The sequence below is a fragment of the Pavona decussata genome, unplaced genomic scaffold, assembly GCF_977016875.1.
Source record: "Pavona decussata unplaced genomic scaffold, jaPavDecu1.1 SCAFFOLD_272, whole genome shotgun sequence".
Lineage (NCBI taxonomy): Eukaryota > Metazoa > Cnidaria > Anthozoa > Scleractinia > Agariciidae > Pavona > Pavona decussata.
Window position 1 is genome coordinate 1,932,391 of NW_028145674.1, and position 18,238 is coordinate 1,950,628.

At 38.6% G+C, this 18,238-nt stretch overlaps 3 protein-coding genes across 16 annotated transcripts in view; 2 read left to right on the plus strand and 1 right to left on the minus strand.

Moving 5' to 3' along the window:
* Positions 1-15,637, plus strand: part of LOC146455683 (galanin receptor type 1-like) — a 36,650-nt gene extending 21,013 nt beyond the window's left edge. For 4 of the 5 annotated variants that reach the window (XM_085094043.1, XM_085094045.1, XM_085094047.1 and 1 more), the window contains one exon: positions 12,248-15,637. In XM_085094043.1, the coding sequence (XP_084950169.1) occupies positions 12,248-13,477 (1,230 nt within the window). In that variant the 3' untranslated portion in view covers positions 13,478-15,637. Of the gene's footprint in view, positions 1-3,013; positions 3,503-12,247 lie in introns of those variants that run through there. The other variant, XM_085094048.1, reaches the window with a different exon arrangement.
* Positions 1-18,238, plus strand: part of LOC146455677 (adenosine receptor A3-like) — a 255,846-nt gene that overhangs the window by 159,930 nt on the left and 77,678 nt on the right. The window contains exon 1 of one of the 10 annotated variants that reach the window (XM_085094025.1): positions 5,764-5,948. The exons of the other annotated variants lie outside the window; for them this stretch is intronic. The gene's annotated coding sequence lies outside the window, so the exon portion shown is untranslated. Of the gene's footprint in view, positions 1-5,763; positions 5,949-18,238 lie in introns of those variants that run through there. 10 annotated transcript variants of the gene reach the window in all.
* Positions 1-18,238, minus strand: part of LOC146455678 (CAAX prenyl protease 1 homolog) — a 276,576-nt gene that overhangs the window by 135,667 nt on the left and 122,671 nt on the right. The gene's annotated exons all lie outside the window — the stretch shown is intronic.

The following is an 18,238-nucleotide window of genomic DNA, read 5'->3' on the forward strand; positions in this document are numbered from 1 at the left end:
AAGGTAGTTATTTCGAGACCTGCAAACATTGAAATCAAGTGATAAAGGAACGAATTCATAACAATGAGACATGGTTGAGTTAAATTTTCCCAAAAAGAAGACAAGAAAACAACTTCTTAAATATGTGGCACTAGTGCATGGGGCTACACATACTTAAAAAGGACAAAAAAAAAACTGAGGAACGACAAGAAAATTCCGCGGCTTCCCTTCCGCACACCGCGAGGGTCACGAGGAAACGGCACTTATTTCATGCGGAGTCTCCCCTGATGGCCCACTATATCGAGTTTCCCTCTTGATTTTGGCCATTTCGAAAATATAGGAGAATTCTTGAGTGACAAAACACTATATCGAAATGCAATGTGTAATGGTTTTGCGTAAATCAAAGCCGGTTAGAAAGTACTGCATCGACAGAACCGAGACTGGGTCACTCTCATCAATCACCCCAAAATTGAGATTTAAATACTACTTAAAGCCTAAGTATTTTTGGAATATAACAAGGGTTTACCAAGAAGAGATCCATTTATTCGGTCCCTTCATATGTACAGGCCGATTAAACGCTAGTAGCTCTTATCAAGCATTCAGTCAGTCAGTCAGTCAGTCAGTCAGTCAGTCAAATCTACTTTTGTTATCAACCCCGCAATGTACGGTGTATGTTGCTGGCTCGGATAACCTTCAAATGACACTGCACCCATGTTTGAATCAGGCCTGTAGATATGATCTTACTACGATAAAAAACCGATACAGGTTGGCTCATCGAGTTGGAAACGTTCTGTTCAAGGTAAAAGGTATTGGACTTGTATGATATAATGCTTATTGTTACTGTTGAAGTTCCTTTGAATATAACGTGCGTTTGAAAGTTTGCGTAGACTAGTTTTCTTTAAAATGTAGTCGTCAATGACAAAGCGTTTTTCCAAACTCTTATCATGTCTTATAGGGGGCCCGAACCTATTTATTGGCGAGTTAGTGACATTTTTGAGTCGCGGATTTACTTAATTGTCAAGTTGTGAGTTACGATTTTTGAACTAGTACCGTTCCCTGCAGCAAAATTTATTGCTTCTCAAAGGGAATTTAACAAAACGTCATTTTAATATGAAATCATATATCAAGACTCGCCATCTCCAAGTGACAAGCTACCCGTAGGAATGCAGTCACAACAAAAACAGAGATTCTGAATATGTTATCAAGCAGTAGGGTTTCATTGCGGTGCAAGGAAAGCGGATGCCTACAGTTACTCAGTTGACTTAGCTGCTTTATTTCTCTTCAGAGAAGACACACACAGTGCTGAAAACTGGTAAGGCATTTCCATGGATGTTGTATTTTGTCAGTAGTAATGTTGTTTTGGAATTAAAAGAAAGGCACAAATATGCTGGTTACAAGTCATATGAATACTAGTAAAAAATTCAATTTTACGTCGTATGCAGCATAAGCGTGTCCTTATTGTAAAGCTGAGAGTGTTTGCAGCAGGTTCCCGAACAAAGCTTGGGTGGCATTTTAAAAGGCTTTGAAATGGATGATAGTCTACCTTCAGTCTTCCGATACCGTGCGAGCAGAAGATCTAGGAAGATAGAAGGGCCCTGCTCGCAGGGTAGTCTTCCGAAAGTTGTACGTCAGCTAACACAAAATTAGCATAGCGTAGTAACTGTAACCAGAATTTTCTGTACCGAGTTGTTTGGTAACGATTATCCTGAAACTTGCAGCTTTGAAACCTCAGTATTCTAAGCTCATTTGATGAAGAAAGGAAAACACGGATCTGCCGTCTGGTTTCAAAATTATGGGCATTTGTTCAGTTGTAAAAATGAGGTTTTTTAAAATAACCTGATATTTCAAACCAAATGCCTTTGTCGTAAAATTAAGACAGTTTCCATTTCGGACGTTTAAAATCAAAGAAATCAGTGAAATCTTTGTTACAAGAGAACCGCGACTCAAAAATGTTACCAACGCCTCAATAAACTGTAGGTTCGGGCTACCTTAGCTGAGAAATTAAGCCTCAGAGCGTTCACAAAAAGGGATTGAAAAACCAACCATAAAACAAAATAAAATGTAAAAGCGAATCGTTCAACATTTTGCTACCCCATTTGTGTGGAACACGAACAGAAGACGGCCGATTTTGCATTTACACTGTAAGATCCTATCTTGAAGGATGGACTATCTTACGAAACAGAAACATTCCTGGATAAATAAATAAACTGGCCCCTTAAGAAACAGTTAGTTTTATTTTTGACTCATGTCATGACTTCGGAATCACCAAGAGTCTTCCCACTGAACTAGTAATTAAATGTATAGACTCAGTACTACAACGTTCACAGTCATCTCTGTACCTTGTTGACTTGAACGATGAGCAGGCTGATGTCACGAGATTACAAAACCTCGAGAACGACGAACATAATTTGCGGGAAACATAATATTTTTAATCCTTCCGAGAAGCTCGACTCGTTGGGCTATTATCTTGATTGAACAAGACGATCTTATACCTTGCTTCGGTGGCAAAACCAACATACGGAATTAATTTTAATACGGAATTAATATTGTAAATGCCGTTATTACAAATATACGCCGGACTCTTCCCAGATTGTTTTGCTGAAAGACATCAGCAAGGAAAAAGAAAATGTGGGACTGTGGATAGTAAGAGGACTAAGAGAGTTTTAATTTATATCGATTTATTGAAAAGAAAATAAAAGCTGATGTCCTTGGCGGTGATTTTACCAGATTTGTGCCCGTGCCTCGCTCGAACAAACAACAACGGTCACTTGCGTCACGTGCCAACAGCACACACCTAGGATTCAAAGGGTTAATGGAGGGTTTTTTTTTTAAGATCAACAAGATTCTGCAACAGCTTTTGCCCCCCGCTTCCTTTAGAAAATGTAGTTTTTACTAAAAAGCAAAATGTCTTATAAGTGGTGAAACAGCCCTTTCTTTCCAGAGCGTATTCTACAGCTTTTTTTAACGCCAGCTCCAGTCTCTGTGGCATCCACTTTGAGTCTTAAGGGGGCGAACAAAACATCAGTGAAATTATCTGGCGTCATCGGCTTAGGCCTCTTTGTGACTTGTGGATGGTTACTGTCAACGGAGACCTGATCACTGATCAGCATGTTGCATTTGTGACATCGGCTATGTACCGAGTACAAAATTTAATAAAGCGGTTTGCAACTGACATGTTTTTTCCTCAATATGCTTCCCTATTGGTTAAAAGATACAACCAATTAGAAGTCAAATGCGGCGTTGTTTGCAAAATTGTTTACTCCATACCCAAGGCCATAGCGTACAAATATATCTACTGCAAATTACATTGTAGAGCACTTCCTAATGAGATTTCAGGATTTCCCACCTGAAAATAGCAGAAACCAGCTTCGCTCCCAGTTTTAACCAACTTGGCACAGCAGTTGACCGTGGGGACTGCCACCATTAACGAAATGATTTTGAATTTAATCGAGACAATTTAAGCGGGTCGCCTTGGAAGTATAAAGGCCTTGTTCGATTGTTAACTCCAACTTGCAGATTTTCGGTAAGTTCCACTTTACACGACTTCGAGGCGTTAGGGGAAGATAGTGACCAGTCCTTCAGTATGTATTTTATATGCAAAATTCCTTGTGGCAATGCGAGAATTCTTAAATTTTAGCCCAATAAGGTAATATTCAAAGGTTAATCACTGTTATTATTTTTATTGAACACAACTCTTTATATGAATGTGTTTTTTTTCCCGGTTTGTGTTACTTAAAAAATAAATGTTTGTATCTGAAACGTGAATGCGGAGCGTTTCGCCTTAAAATTATGTTTAATGTTCTTAACTCCAACGAGTCTTCTGTAGCTTAGTCTGAGCAGAGTATCCGAACTAGTAATCGAAAAGTCTTGTTCGACTCCTGATCGGGAGCACTCGGATTTTCTTTCTCCGAGTATGCCTCTGTCACTCACTGAACAATACATCATTCTCATGTTAGGATTGTTTTCAGTTTTGGCCTTGCACGCTCTTAGCAGTGTAAGTCAAAGAACTTTATTCGAGCTGTAATTTTGGTCTGTCAGAGGTGTATTCCAGTATTGCTAGAGTGCCTTGTTCGATCTCTGAGTAATTCGTTTCTTGACAACAAGGCATATCACACGCAAGACACTTATCCTTCATTGAAATTAAGGGTCAATGTTTAGACTTCACGGGCTTTGACAGATTTGGCACCTTGTTTTTCCGGTGTATTGAAACAACGAGGCTTATTCAAATATTTATAAACTCAACCCGCAAGATGAAAAACACACGAAATTATTATCCCCTGGTGAGAAAATGAGCGAAACCAAATACATTAAAACCCAAACAATTTCATATTTTCTTGCAGCGTAGAAGTACAGCTGCAAAAGTGCTCTATGGGTAATTATATTTTAACTTGTGTTGGTACTAAGGATTTCAGTTCTTGAAATAGCTTTATTTTTTTTTTTCGCTAGCACCGTAATTAAAATAAAGAAATATTGACCTGACATACTGTGCAACACCTGTCTATTTTGACGATAAGTTGACAATGAAAAGGTAGACAGATTATTTCGTCCCGTCTTCAATATGAAAAAGTATAACACAACACTTTAAAAAAGTAAGGACCTGGAAGCCCGGCATCCAAATAAAAGGGTTCGAGCTAAGGGTTTCTCGCCCATTTAACCAACTGAATTTTTGACGCGTCAAATTTAATTCATGCGCCAGAAAAACCGGGAAAGTATACCGAAATCAGAAAAAGACAAGGACGTTTTCACGGTAATTTTAAATGTTTTTGTAGGTAAGGCAACTTAAATTTATTGACACCATTGAAAATAGCACTTCAAAATTAGTTAAATAGCTTAGTTTAAGCGTTTAGTTTTTTAAAGTATAAAGGAAGAGGCGGTTCCGTAAATTCAGGACACTTTGCAGATGTTTACATAAAGACGAACAAGAACTGCCCTTCTCCATCATATCGATGCATACAGACGTCTATCAAACTCTAAGACTTGACGGAGCTATGCCTTCGCTTTCTTTGCCAGAGAGACTGTCAAACTTGGCAAATTTGCTCGTTTTATAGAGTTCTTTTGTGCAGTATCAACAGTTCTACGATACCGTGCTTGATTTGAAACCACCGTGACAAATTAAGGAGAAGCACTTTTCTTTGCTACTCTGTAAGGTGAATGGTATAAAAACAGAAAAGAGAGAAGATTCGATCGGAAGTTTGGATTGCAAGATCAAATCAGCTTAGGTGCAGCCAACTTAAGAGGTTAGTTGCACACGCGTGTAAGTCATTCCTTGATAAGTCAGCGTTTGACAAGTTTTATATTCTCGTATACGTAAACCTTTTTGTTTAAAAACTGTCCTTCCAGTTTTCGAACAAGTTCGCTGACGGCACTTTGTTCACCTTTCATACACGAACATGTCAAAATTGTCAAACAACCTGTCAAAATAACGCCTTAGTTTCCTTTCCCTAACAAGAAAAAGCATTTGAAAAACGTTCGCTAAATGTTAAATGCAGAAAAGTTCAGTGTTAACAAAGAAATTTCCACAGGAATCTTCCTCGTCAGCGGAAATATTGTATACCTCAACTCACAAGGAAAACATACGTGACCTATTTGAAAACACCTCATCAATTATTCTAACAAATGTATGCTACTTTAATAAAGAAAACAGTAGGGTTCTGGGATGTAACAATACAGGGTCTTTAGTTAACAACAACTTACATTTGGTCATGAATTGCATCAAAATACCTTATATTATAGGAATGAAGGTAAACGTATTAGCCATAGTGAGACTGCCCTAATAGGTCTCATAAAGGATTTCGTGAGGTGAATTGTTTAAAAAAAAAAACTGAAAAAAGAATTTGAAAAGGTAACGAGGAATGTTTGTCTAAAGGTAATTTGCGTTGGCATTATGTTATCTGATTCACAGCTTGAGTCTTAAGCAAGCTTGTGAGTACTTGCACTGGCTTACTATTGATTGTTCCAGAACTGAAGATGTATTATTTTATGTACTGCATGTATTACATGTATTAGGTAGATCTAAATTTCTGATTCCACAGCACTGTTTGTTTTCTTGATTCCACGCATCACTAACAGTAATTTTTATGTCAGCTGTGTATTCATCACATGAATTTTTCAAAAGCAACAAGTTCCCATTATCGGCCGTGACAGGGTCTAAATAAGTCCGTCGCAACGCTGAGGCCAACGTCGTGCAAAGTTGACCAGCCACTTCCTAATTTCATAGTTTTCTTTTATTTTCTGTTTCGATATTTTCTGTGGTCTTTCTTTCTATGGACCCATGGTGATCTCTTTATATTTCTGCAAAAAAAATCGATGAATCTACACTGATTCTGAGTCCATTAACACCTCAAATTAAAGTTGTTGCTTTTCTTTCAAAATATAGATAATATGAAATAAGGTCTCCAAGCATTTTCGTACACACAATAACAGCTCGCAAATTCGGGAAATAAGATTCCGTTTGCTAAACTTTTATGCGACTTGAAGTTTCAGCCAAAGAATCCAAACAGATCAACAAACTGTATTAATCGCACCACATGCAATCCAAATTACAGATAAAATTAATTCTCAATTCCACTGACACCTCACATTAAAGTTGTTGCTTTTCTTTACTGTGGTTATTAGAATAGGCCTTATCTCGGTTTTCGACGCCATTTTGACAAGTAAGCAAACAGGCTTGAAATAACAGTGTTTGTATGAGTATCTGATGTCAAATAATTTTCATAAAACATCGCTTCTGAAAAATTCATGAATTGGAAACTTTTGGCACTAGGAAAAGGATTTTAAGGAAAAAAATTGGAGAGATATAGCCGTGCCAGAATACGCCAGTCGCGTTTTGAACTTTCCATACATTTCATTGTATTTTTTTCCCGCGAACTTTTTTTAGTAGCAGTTCACGGCTGGTTCATGGAAAGTTTAAAATCCTTTTTCTAGTGCCAAAAGTTTCCAATTCATGAATTTTATAGAAGCGATGTTTTATGAAAATTATTTGACATACAAGCACTGTTGGTGTTATTTCAAGCCTGTTTGCCTACTCGTCAAAATGGCGTCGAAAACCGTGACATTAAAGGCCTATGATTTAAGTAATGTATCAAAAGCGAGACACAGTGTTTCATCACATATCAAACACCGAGAAGAGACGGTTGAAAATACGACTCGTAGCGGAGTATTTTTGACGAACTTCGAGGTTTTTGATATCGTGATCAAACACTGTGTCTCGTGTTTGATATAACATCCGAAACAACCGATTCTCAAGGGGAGATTTAGGATGCAAAAACGAGGAGTTTTCCATCAGCTAACGGTGCATGATTTCCTTTGTCTTTGGCTTTTTAATTATCAATGAGTTTGAGAACTGCAAATAATAAAATCCATATCATATGAAACCGACGATGTTATCTTCAAAAGTTTTCCGATTGTTTGTGGCAACCGACCCTTATGAGCTCCAGGCCGAGCAAATGGATCAGGGGAGAGCTGTTTTGTGATCATACTGCCGAAAAACCAAACCATCCGCATGTGAAAGATATCTTAACATGGGAACCAACGGTTCATTTTGGAAGGTATAAATCGCCTCAGAAATTCGGAATTTACTTTTAAAGAGAATCTATAGTTTCCTTGGCCAAAGCGTCAGCTCAAAATTTCGTAACACCAGAGAACTAATTCCTTTCGTAAAATCGGGAGGAAAATGGCGTCGAAAACCGTGATAAGGCCTATTTTGGTTTCTCATTTCACAATCTGATTACATACGCATTCTTCCATTCTAAGTGATTTTCGATTTCATTCATTTAATGACCGCTTTTTCAATCAGTCTTAATTACACGAGACTGAAGAATCTATTAAGATTGAATATAAACTTTCCACGTTAATTATAAATCTTCATTTTTCATTTCGCAGACCGAGTAAACTGGACTGAAAAAAAAGCGTGAAAAACGTTTTACATTCTGAGAAATCTCACACGATTATTTATTATGATTGCATGCTTCTTTTTTCTAACTGCACGACACTGAAGCATTTGTTAATTCTTAATGTAAATCTTCTATCGCAATTATAAATCATTTTCCATTTCGCAATCCTTAAAAGTTGACAAAGCCAAAAGGCACAAAAAAATTAGTTCCGTCTGAGCAAACTTACAACTGAAATTTATTGATAGTGATTACTTGATTTATTTGAAGCAATATACTTTAAGTAAGGTTAATTTCTAATATCTAAACATAAATATCATTTGATAACTAGCGGAGCGAATAAAATGGATAGGAAAAACGCAGATTGAAAACCATAATTGATGACCTATACAATTGAAAGAGCTTTTAAAACCCATTACATGACAGTTTCTCTTTCTTAGGGCAATAAACGGCGAAAGAGCAAAAACACTACCGGGTGGTTTTCATTGTTTTTAGCCATTTTCATTTTTATCTTAGGTTATTGATTTTCAAATTAGGCAAAATTGTTTCACTTTCTTTATTTTATGTGTATGAAATCCTAAAGTTCAATAACTAAAGTTATTGATCAGAACGAGCTGAGCTTATTAAAAGACACCTGTGTGGTTATATTTCATAATTTTATTATTAATTTTCCTTCAGCGCAATTAAAGCCATTGTTGATTTTCTGATCATCATTTGACGTTCATCATGTGAATAGCAGAATGGTACAGGTTGTCACCGATTTTTAATCTGCCACACGTTAATGTTTAAAATTTAGGTTTGAATTTTTTTAATGAAGTTTTTGGTTACGAGAATTATTGTCATATGCAAGACCGAGGAGTAGGGCTGTCCCCATAAAATGTTTGGATTGCCATTGCCCAAAAGTGCGGATAGCAGCTCGTTTCCAACCACATTTGGGAGGTAAGATACTATTGAGGATTGATAAGATCGCTTGAATTGCGTTGATTTTGCCCAAGGTCTGTAAATCTTCTGTAGCGCTGTTTTGTTGTCGATACGGCGAGTCATTCATTTAAACAGTATATATTACGAAATATCACAAGTAGCGAGGATGAATCTTTGAAAAAGAACTTAATTTATAACCATAAGACGCTTTCTTGAGGGCCACTGTCGAAATTCTAGCCCACTAATTTGAAAACCTGCCATTTTGTTGTGAATTTCATACGAAATCCATGTTCTGTGACCGTTTTTACCTGGAAAATTGTTTGCAGATTCACTGGCCTATTTTGTAGTGACCCCAAACAACTTTCAGTGTCTAAGCATTAATTTTTAAACGTCTCTCTATACGTTTAAACGGCAAAGAGAATCAATATAACTGTAGTTTTCCTCTTTGTTAGGCGCAAAGTGAAATAAAATATACGTTTGAACTTTGTTCACGGTTTATGGCTTAGAAACAAAGGATTTTTAATATACCTGCATGATTTCGTAAGAGAAAATAGCTTTTTTAAACTCTGGAATGTTTCATTCACCTTTCTGTTGTCGCATCGCACAGCTGGAAAGTGGCGATCACTGAAACTACAAAGTATCCATAAAGTATCCATGAATTATGTTTTCACCCAGAGATGCTATAGTAAAGCCACAAAGAGCCATTTGTTGACCCTAATTTCAAAGTTGTGCAGCTTATCTCACGAAAATGTGGTTTGCAAGACTAATACTAAATTTCGTTTAACGCTGAAGGGCAAACAATCGCAGGTTATTATTTGGGACACGTGCAGAGAAACCAATCTACTTTTTTTATCGTGTCTATGCCCCTCAAGGTTATGTTTGCCGTTAATATTCATTACTTTTTTTAGTCGCTCTAAAGAGCTTCATGTCGAGACTATTTCCGCTAAAGAAGGTTTCGCCCGAACGTCAAAAGAAGTTGAAATTCTAACCAGAAAAGCAGCAATGGGTGAGTGGGTCCGTTTTTCCCTCGAATTTTGAGGATAAGGCCGGCTAGTTCCTCTGCCGCAACTGAGGTAAAATTAATCTGATCTTTCTCATTGCGGTGTCCTTTCTAGGATAACTTCCTATTGCATTGTACTTTGATGTCAAACGTTTGAAACTGTTGCCGACTCTAGTCGAACTCAGTAACGCTATTGTGTTCAATTCGTTGGGGTGCAACAATCGATTCGTCGTATCAAGAAAAGCGGATCAACTTTGATAACAATAGGCTTTGTTATACAACCTAAAATTGGCCCTATATGGCCTTTAGAAACAATGGCGGGAACAATGGCGACAACAGCTTCTAAATACTCGCGCGATTTTTCAAAATTTTCCGATTACCATACGAGCGGGAAATTTGAACGATCGGAAGACAAATTCTCCCCGGGGGAGGTGGTACTGGTATAATTATTTCGGTGCAAATAGCTACCGTGGGATGGCTGGTAGGGCGAGGGTTGTACTCAAAAGTAAAAGCTGCCGTGTAGGCTACAAGTGTGATATTGCCAGTGTTTGCTGGCAAAAGAACAGTTCAACCGCTTTATCTAAAGGCGCACTACGCGTGGCAAGTGCACTGGAGGTGAAAGCATGCATTTGTTCAGCGATTAATGCCTGGAAGCGCTGTGAGCCTCGCACCTCTTTCCCCAGTACGAACATTGTCCGGCAAGAAAACATTCGGGAGCGGACAATGTCACATGAAAATTGGAGGCGCTATGTTATTGGGGGCGCTTATATTTTTGCTTTACGCTCAGCGGGTTTTTCAATCATCACTCCGCCGCTCTAGCTCATTCAAATGTCGCGCTACATAAATCAGATTTAGTACCGCTTTTAGTGTGCAGAAAAAAAATCGTATTAGTGACTTTGTAATAGCTACTGATAAGTCCAATTGTGAAATCAATTGCTCAATGCCCTCTCAAGAGATTTTAGTTTTACTCAAGCGTTGCGCGCGTTCTGCGAAAACCAGAGTAAATTTTTGAACAATAAAACTATGAAAAACTTTGGAAAGAGAATTATTCACTCGCAAGACCTATTATTCTATTGATGGGGAAAAAAAACACACCTTCGTTGAGTGCTGCGCGCTTGATTGATATCTATAAAGTAGCGTCGGCTCTACGAAAACTAAAAATAATGTTCTGAACAGTATTTCTTTTCCAATGACTCTAAGAATTCGGTTTATTAAAACTTTGAAAGTCGTTGCAGACCGATTTACTCGCGAGCAGGACCTTAAGTATTCGACATATTCTCATGGAAAAAAGTCACACCTTAGTCGATATCTACAAAGTTGCGCAGGCTGAGTCAGGCGGGAAGAACGGCTAAGCCGTTCCGAATTGAAACAGCCGTTCTCAACTGATTCAGACGCCGAACTTTTTATGTACTTAATTCGCGGTATTAGGTTCGGCTCATGAAAAGTTCGGCGTCTGAACCGGGTCTTACTCAGTGATTTGATTGAAAGAAGAAAAATCACACCTCCTTTATGAAGCGCCGCGCGCTCGACTGAAAACAAACTGAAAAGTCATAATCAGTACGCTCGGCGAAAACTAGAAAAAAATGTTTTGAACAGTATACCTTTACAAAGACTGTTAGAACTATGACAGTTTTTGGGAGAGCGATTAACACGCGCAAGACCTGTAATTTTTTTCATAAGGACCGCAAGCTCATCATACTGCAAGCGCTTCAGTGAAAACAAGGAAAAATGCTTGATCAGAATATTCTTAATCATCAAAGGTAATCAGCTAGCATAAGGCTTGTTTTAAGAAGGAGAAATGTCCAAATTCCACTTCGATGATTGATACACAGACCCATTAGCACAGCTGAGCGCCTCAAAGTCATACACCTGGCATTGTTCACCTGATCGCCACTCAGCTTTCGATTACGCGCAATAAAATATAAATGTTTTAGTGCTTCGAGTAATACCAGGCATTTTATTAAGAGAGAGGTGGTCGATCTTAAAGAGACACATGCGGACATTATATGTTGTTGTTGTTTAACTCTCGACTTTCTAATCAGTCCGATGCGCGTATGCGCGCACCGGTGGTCAATTCTCCTTGAGGTTTAAACCAGTGACAATTGACCTGACGAGTGCAAATTTACTCTGCCCACTCCCTCAATACAGCTAAATTGTCACGCCGACAATTTACCGATCAGTCGTGAGCTTTTCCGCTTAGCTTCGACCAAAGTCCCTCACCGCTACCAAGGACAAAAGGACTATTGTCTAACGGCACAATACCCAAAGTTGAGCCGGAACAATAGACCATTTCTTGATACGTTGAAGTTTGATTCTGCGCTCTATCAGTTTCTCCGGGAGTAATATCAGCTGAACTGTTGCTGACCAGTAACTCATTTACTGTTGTTAAGAGACTGTGTATATTTTTATATAAGATATTGTTGGATCGATGAGACCTAAAGCATAGTTTCCTTTTCAGATGACTCAGAGAACAAGAGCCATGAACGAAACACTAAACACGTCTTCAGTGACCGCCTGGATTGAGAATGGGACGCAGGCTCCAACGTACTTTCAAGAACCTTTTGCGGTAAAAATTTTCCAAATCACATTGTGGTCGACGATCGCATTCTTGGGCGTCATTGGGAACCTATTAGTCTGTCTTGTGGTTCTTAAACGTCTTAGGAAGACCTCAATGAATTATTATTTGTTGAGTTTGGCCATCGCAGATATAGGAGTGCTGGCGTTTATCTACCCGGTATCGGTGGCCAAATACGTCAGCCCAACTCGCTGGTTGCTGGGGAAAGCAGCTTGTTTGTACATGATACCCACCGAGGAAACATTCTTTGGTTCCTCCATTTGGTCGATAACAGCGATTGCCATCGAGAGATACAGAAATATTGTTGGCGCTAACCGCTACCAGTTCTGGAAGAGATCTCGGTTAAGGACTACGTTGGCGATCATGGCTGTGTGGACAGCATCCTTCCTGGTTTCCTCTGTTCCTTTGTACCCTCTCATGGTTTACGATTCGACTTCTCGTATCTGTTTTGTAAATTGGCCTACATCGTCTGGAAGGTCAGTGATGCTTTACACATATTCTGTAGCTCTCATCGTTGTCTGGTATGTCCTTCCTCTGGCTGTTATCGCATTCACGTATTTGAGGATCAAGGAGCGAGTGTGTACCAGTGCTGTATTTCGTGACTCAATGGCACTTGACGATAATTACGACCACACAAAAAAGCCACCATCAACAAATCGTGCTCGAGCCAAGAGAATCTGGAAAAAAAGTAACAAAACAAAGCGCATCCTCACACCTCTTGTTATTCTTTTCGCTGTGTCAATGTTTCCCTTGAACGCTCTCCGCTTGTGGATGCTCATTGATCCAAGCTTTGCCGGCAGCCAATACTTCCACTTGGTACTTGGCCAGATTGGGCTTTTCGTGATCATTAACTCCTCTGCCAATCCACTTGTGTATTATATCACCAGTAAAGAGTTCAAAGAGGCATTTAAGGCAATCCTTATTAGCCTGAGAGAAAGGAAGAACATTTTCAAGGAGTTCGGACACAGTAGAGCATGGTCATGGCGTTCCTCGAGGTTCACAGGTACGGATGAAAACGGAGAGAAACCAGCCAACGTTAATACGGGCAACAACAACAGAATCAGCCAGATTGGGCTAACAACTGCCGCTGCCCAGTTTGAAAGTGCCTTGTGATCCGTGTTGGTTGAAAAACAATGTGTTTCATTTGACTCAATAACGGTTGGGGACGCCAAACAAGAATATTTAAGAAAATGCTTCAAGGGACATGTTCTTATTTCCAAGTCTTTAAAAGGGATATTTGCGTACGCTGATACAGTTTGATCTGTTCAGATATATCAGCTGAATTTTGTAATCGCGGAAACTTTTAGGGAACATGTAACTCTTATGATTAATCCCCGAAATTACGATATGCTGATGGCTTTCCGAAAATTGTGGCTGGCTTTATTTCGCTCTCTTAACGTCATTTTCACCCCTTGAAAACAGTTTTAGGTGACTTAACACCAAAGAAAACGCTAGTTTTTCTTCACAATTAAATCCGAATTTCTGAGTCGATTTAGGCCTTCAGAACAGTCCTTCAGCAAAATGAACTGTTTTTTTCCCCTGAAAATATTTAGTCTGACGGAATTATTGCCACAACTTTAAATAGCCCTCTTTTAGCCCTCGCCGTAAAATGAGTTCTGAGAAGGGTCAAAAACATATTTACGCCAAAGAAAATCAACTCTATTACTATTATAATAATTTGAACGGACATTCAAAACAGGAACCAAAGACAGTACAGTAAGCGATATTTATAGTTATATCTTGAACGCTACCGGCGTCACGTCCACGTTAAATTTATTTTATTGTACAAAATGCAAAAGCTTTCATTGTCGCATAAGCTTAAAATTTTGGAAGAACGCTGCAAAATTTGTCAATAGAATCTTTGCTTCTATTAAAGTTCTCAAAAGAAAAATAACAAAATTATGAAACCGCGAAGAAATAGTCACTTGCAAGTTTTAAATTAATCAGTATTCGACGAAGACAAATTTACATTCACCTCGCCGTCTCTTCGCCGCCGGCCATAGAGCTGCTACAGGCATTATTTCCACCATCGCCCACGAGTTTCTGTAAGTCCTCTTCATCGAGCTGAGACGACTGAGAATTTGTTTCTTCGTCAGGTTTTTCAGTCATTTTGTTGCTCAAAACAATTTTTTTGCAGATGGCAGCGCTTCCAGCCAAACTTCCTTTACGTAACGCCAGTTAAAGGGGCAGTATCATAGGGTTTTTGACCTTTTTTGTTAACAATGGTGAAATAAGACCTTCGCTTTGCTACAAAATAATTCTAGAACAACGAGAGCAGAGAAATCAACTCAATCCTTGACAGGAACAATTCGTACTCTGTTCTAGCGCATTTTGGAAACAAAAGTGGGACAACTTGAAAAACATTAGCCTAACATTTTTCAAGTTTCAATCCATACCGGCCTACTCTGTCTCTGGCCAGAGGCACTAATTGACAGTTTTATTGTGCTGGAGTGATAATTTACAACAAAACTAGACAATTATTTTTTGCTTCTGTTGTCAGACAAACGTTTTTTGGTTTTGAAATGACATCAAATTTTCGTGATACTTCCCCTTTAAATTTTATGCGTAATCTCGTTGCGTAAAAAGCTGTAATGCAATATCGCTTTAATCTGCAAAGGGAAACAAGTTATTGCTTCATTTTCTCTCTCTCTTTTAAATTTGTAAAGTAAAATCCTCCCCTACCTCTTTGCATTCGAAGCAGATTGAAGGTTCATGATAATTTCGTTTTCGCTGCCACGCTGGCCGTCAGTGTCCGGATCAGGGCCATGTTACAAGAATATGCGTGACACATTAATTCGTAATTTTAGTTCGATATTCAAACTGTAATCCCGTATATTTTAGACTGGCCGAAAGAACATTTACCATAGTTAGCTTTCTAGACGCAGGTATTAGCTTCATCAAAGATATCTGCCATACCCGCGTGCACCCTCAGTCGTATTCGTATAAGACAAAAAGATAAATATAAGCAAGCAATTCGATGCACCATGAACGAGTAGATGTCAACGAAACAATATTCACTTACCTGTTATCAAAGCGACATTATGTAAGCAAAGAGATCAATGGATCTTAGACAAGAGTCGTTTTTATTAAAGTTTTTTTCCTCTTGAAAATTATAATATATCACTAACCGAAAGTGCACGACCGCAGAGCATCAATGGTGTACAAAGAGTCTTTACAGGGAATGACTTTCTGTTAATATGTCGTAAGGCACTCAATATTATCAATATATACATTGTACAGATCACCTTGTAATAAACTTAGTGTAATCAATTAGTAATGAAATGTGTAAGAAAATTCCCAATTCCGGATTACTAGCAATGGGAAACATGGGAGTCGACTACTCGAGCAGAGTTGTCTCAAGCAAAAAGCTGAATCCTCTCGACACTTGTTGTCAGTTCTGTTATCCAGTGTCTTTTCTTAAAGTTTCCACTTCTTCTTCTGCATACATCGCCATGTCCTTCATCATGAGTGTTTAACACTTCAGCCGTTAACCGCTGTCATTTAGAAATTTTGCGCTGCCTCCCGGGACTGATGAATGAAATTTTATTACTTGGGTGGAGCCCAAGGTAAAATATAGGATTTCTTCTTAAGTCTCAAATGGCAAAGAGGGGTCTACTGCGCGTGCGCTACGTATTGGGCGAGTCGCGCCCTTTCTCTCGTGTATCTGTCGAGGGATCGCGAACGTTTTCGTTTTTTCGTTTTCGTTTTCGTTCTGTTAAATGGTACGGGCACGTAGTAATATTCATAAACTTCGCGGGTAATATTTTTGATATGTCACGTAAGAAACTGGTGTTCCCGAGTGGCGGTGATAATTTTCTGGAAAGTAAGGGATGATTTCAGCCGTTGAGAAATGTGGTGCGTCAGAGCTTCAGGGTGTTGTATGATTTAACCAAGTTACTAGTATCAGTGGACGAAATTAAAAATCTACAGTTCTTTATAGCTGGGCAACATGATAAATGTGGCGATAAAACATTAGCAAGCAATGATTTACGACTTGAAATCGTAAGGGGAATAATTTACTGTCTTTGTTTTGGTGGTAGAGATGACCACGTGACTATGTTTACACTTCATTTGGCGCTCGCTGTTTTTAGTTTCTCAGAGGTAAAGCGTACTCACTTCCATTGTACATAGCTTTTACCACGCTGACAATCTTCTCATGCAGGAATGCCGTAGCCCCTCATGATCCTCCAGAATGTGGCACGATCTACTCTGTCAAACGCTTTCTCGTTGACAAAGCATACATAAAGGTTGGAGTTCCATTCAATAGACTGCTCGATGATACTGCGCAGTATAAATATTTGCTCTACTGTACCACGACCCTTCCTAAAGACTGCCTGTTTTTGACGCAGCCTTATGTTGACTCCGTCCCCTATGCGTGTGATGGCGATTCTGCTCAGAACTTTTGCTGCTACTGCCATTAGTGTTATGCCCCTCCAATTGCCGCATTCCGCTAGATCGCCTTTCTTAGAAAGTTTCACTATCAACCCACGTCTTCAATACTCGGGAAGTGGCTCCTGCTCCCACACCTTACGCAAGAAATAATGTAAGACATCCAAAGAAGTTTCCAAGTCTGCTTTTAGAATCTCGATGGTCAGGCTATCAACTCCCCCAGCTGTTCCATTGTTCATATCTTTGAGTGCTGCATAGATTTATTTATTTATTTATTTATTTATTTTATTATTTTTTTTAATGCAAGTTTATTCCAAACAAAACATAACTTACAATAACTAAACTTAAATTGTGCTACTACTACGAAAAGAAAAAAGCTACATACAAACAGTTTACTATTAACAATACAAAAACTGGAGTTTGCACAATGCTCATAACACTTATTAGATTCTAACGACGAACAAAACACAATTAAAAAAGCGTGAAAACGGACAAAAGTACACATTTCCTGGTAGTCTTATAGCACAGGGGCCTACGTTTCCATAAATTTCTTTAAGTTGTTATTTTTCGCAGCAATTGTACGCAGAATAGTTAGTTTGTTTTTCAGACGTAAAAGAAAACCTTCAAAGTCTAAGTTGCCATTGCATACACTTGTGGTGAAAATGTGGTATTTAGCAATAATGAGAGAGTAGTTGAGGACAAGCCAGGTTTTTGATTTTTTATACCAGCCATAATAGATCACGCTCTCGGATAAAGTCATCTTTTCTTGAAAGTTTTCTCGCCACCAGAGTCTAAACGGATTCCAAAAAGTCGAGGATACATGACATGTAAACAGCATGTGGCTTAAAGACTGGCATTCGGAATTGCATAGGGGGCATATGTCAGTGTCTTTTATCCCGGCACGGAACAAGTTGGATTGCGTCGGTAAAATGTTATGAATAATTTTAAATTGAAAGGAAATTAATTTTGGTTCTTTCAAAACTTGGAATGGAAGCATATAGACATTTTGGATGTTGTCTTTTGTGAAGCCGTAATTTAAAATCTTGTTCTCTGCCGTTGGTATTGAGTAGCTATTACTCAGTATTATCGAATAAGCTGTTTTTGTTGATGGAAGTCGGGCGAATAGTTCTTCCTCATATGGGAGTCCTCTCTGGACATCTGTATTTTGGATGCTTTTCTTCCAGTTTGCTGGGATAGCATTTAATACGCCGTAATAGGTGGTAAAAGGTACATTTAAGTTGAATTTTGCTTTTAGATCAGCCAGAGAGAGAAAATTTTTGTCTTCGGCGAGTAAGTCTTTGATGTACATTATACCGTTAATGAGCCAGGAGTTATACAGGATTGGTTTTCCATCCACGAGAATGTTACTATTGTTCCAGATTATTTGGTTCTGTGCTGCTTTGTCATTATCGGTTAAGAGCTTGAAATTTTGCCAGTAATTCAGAATTGTCCTGTAAAAATCAGGTAGATTTTGTAGGTCAAAAA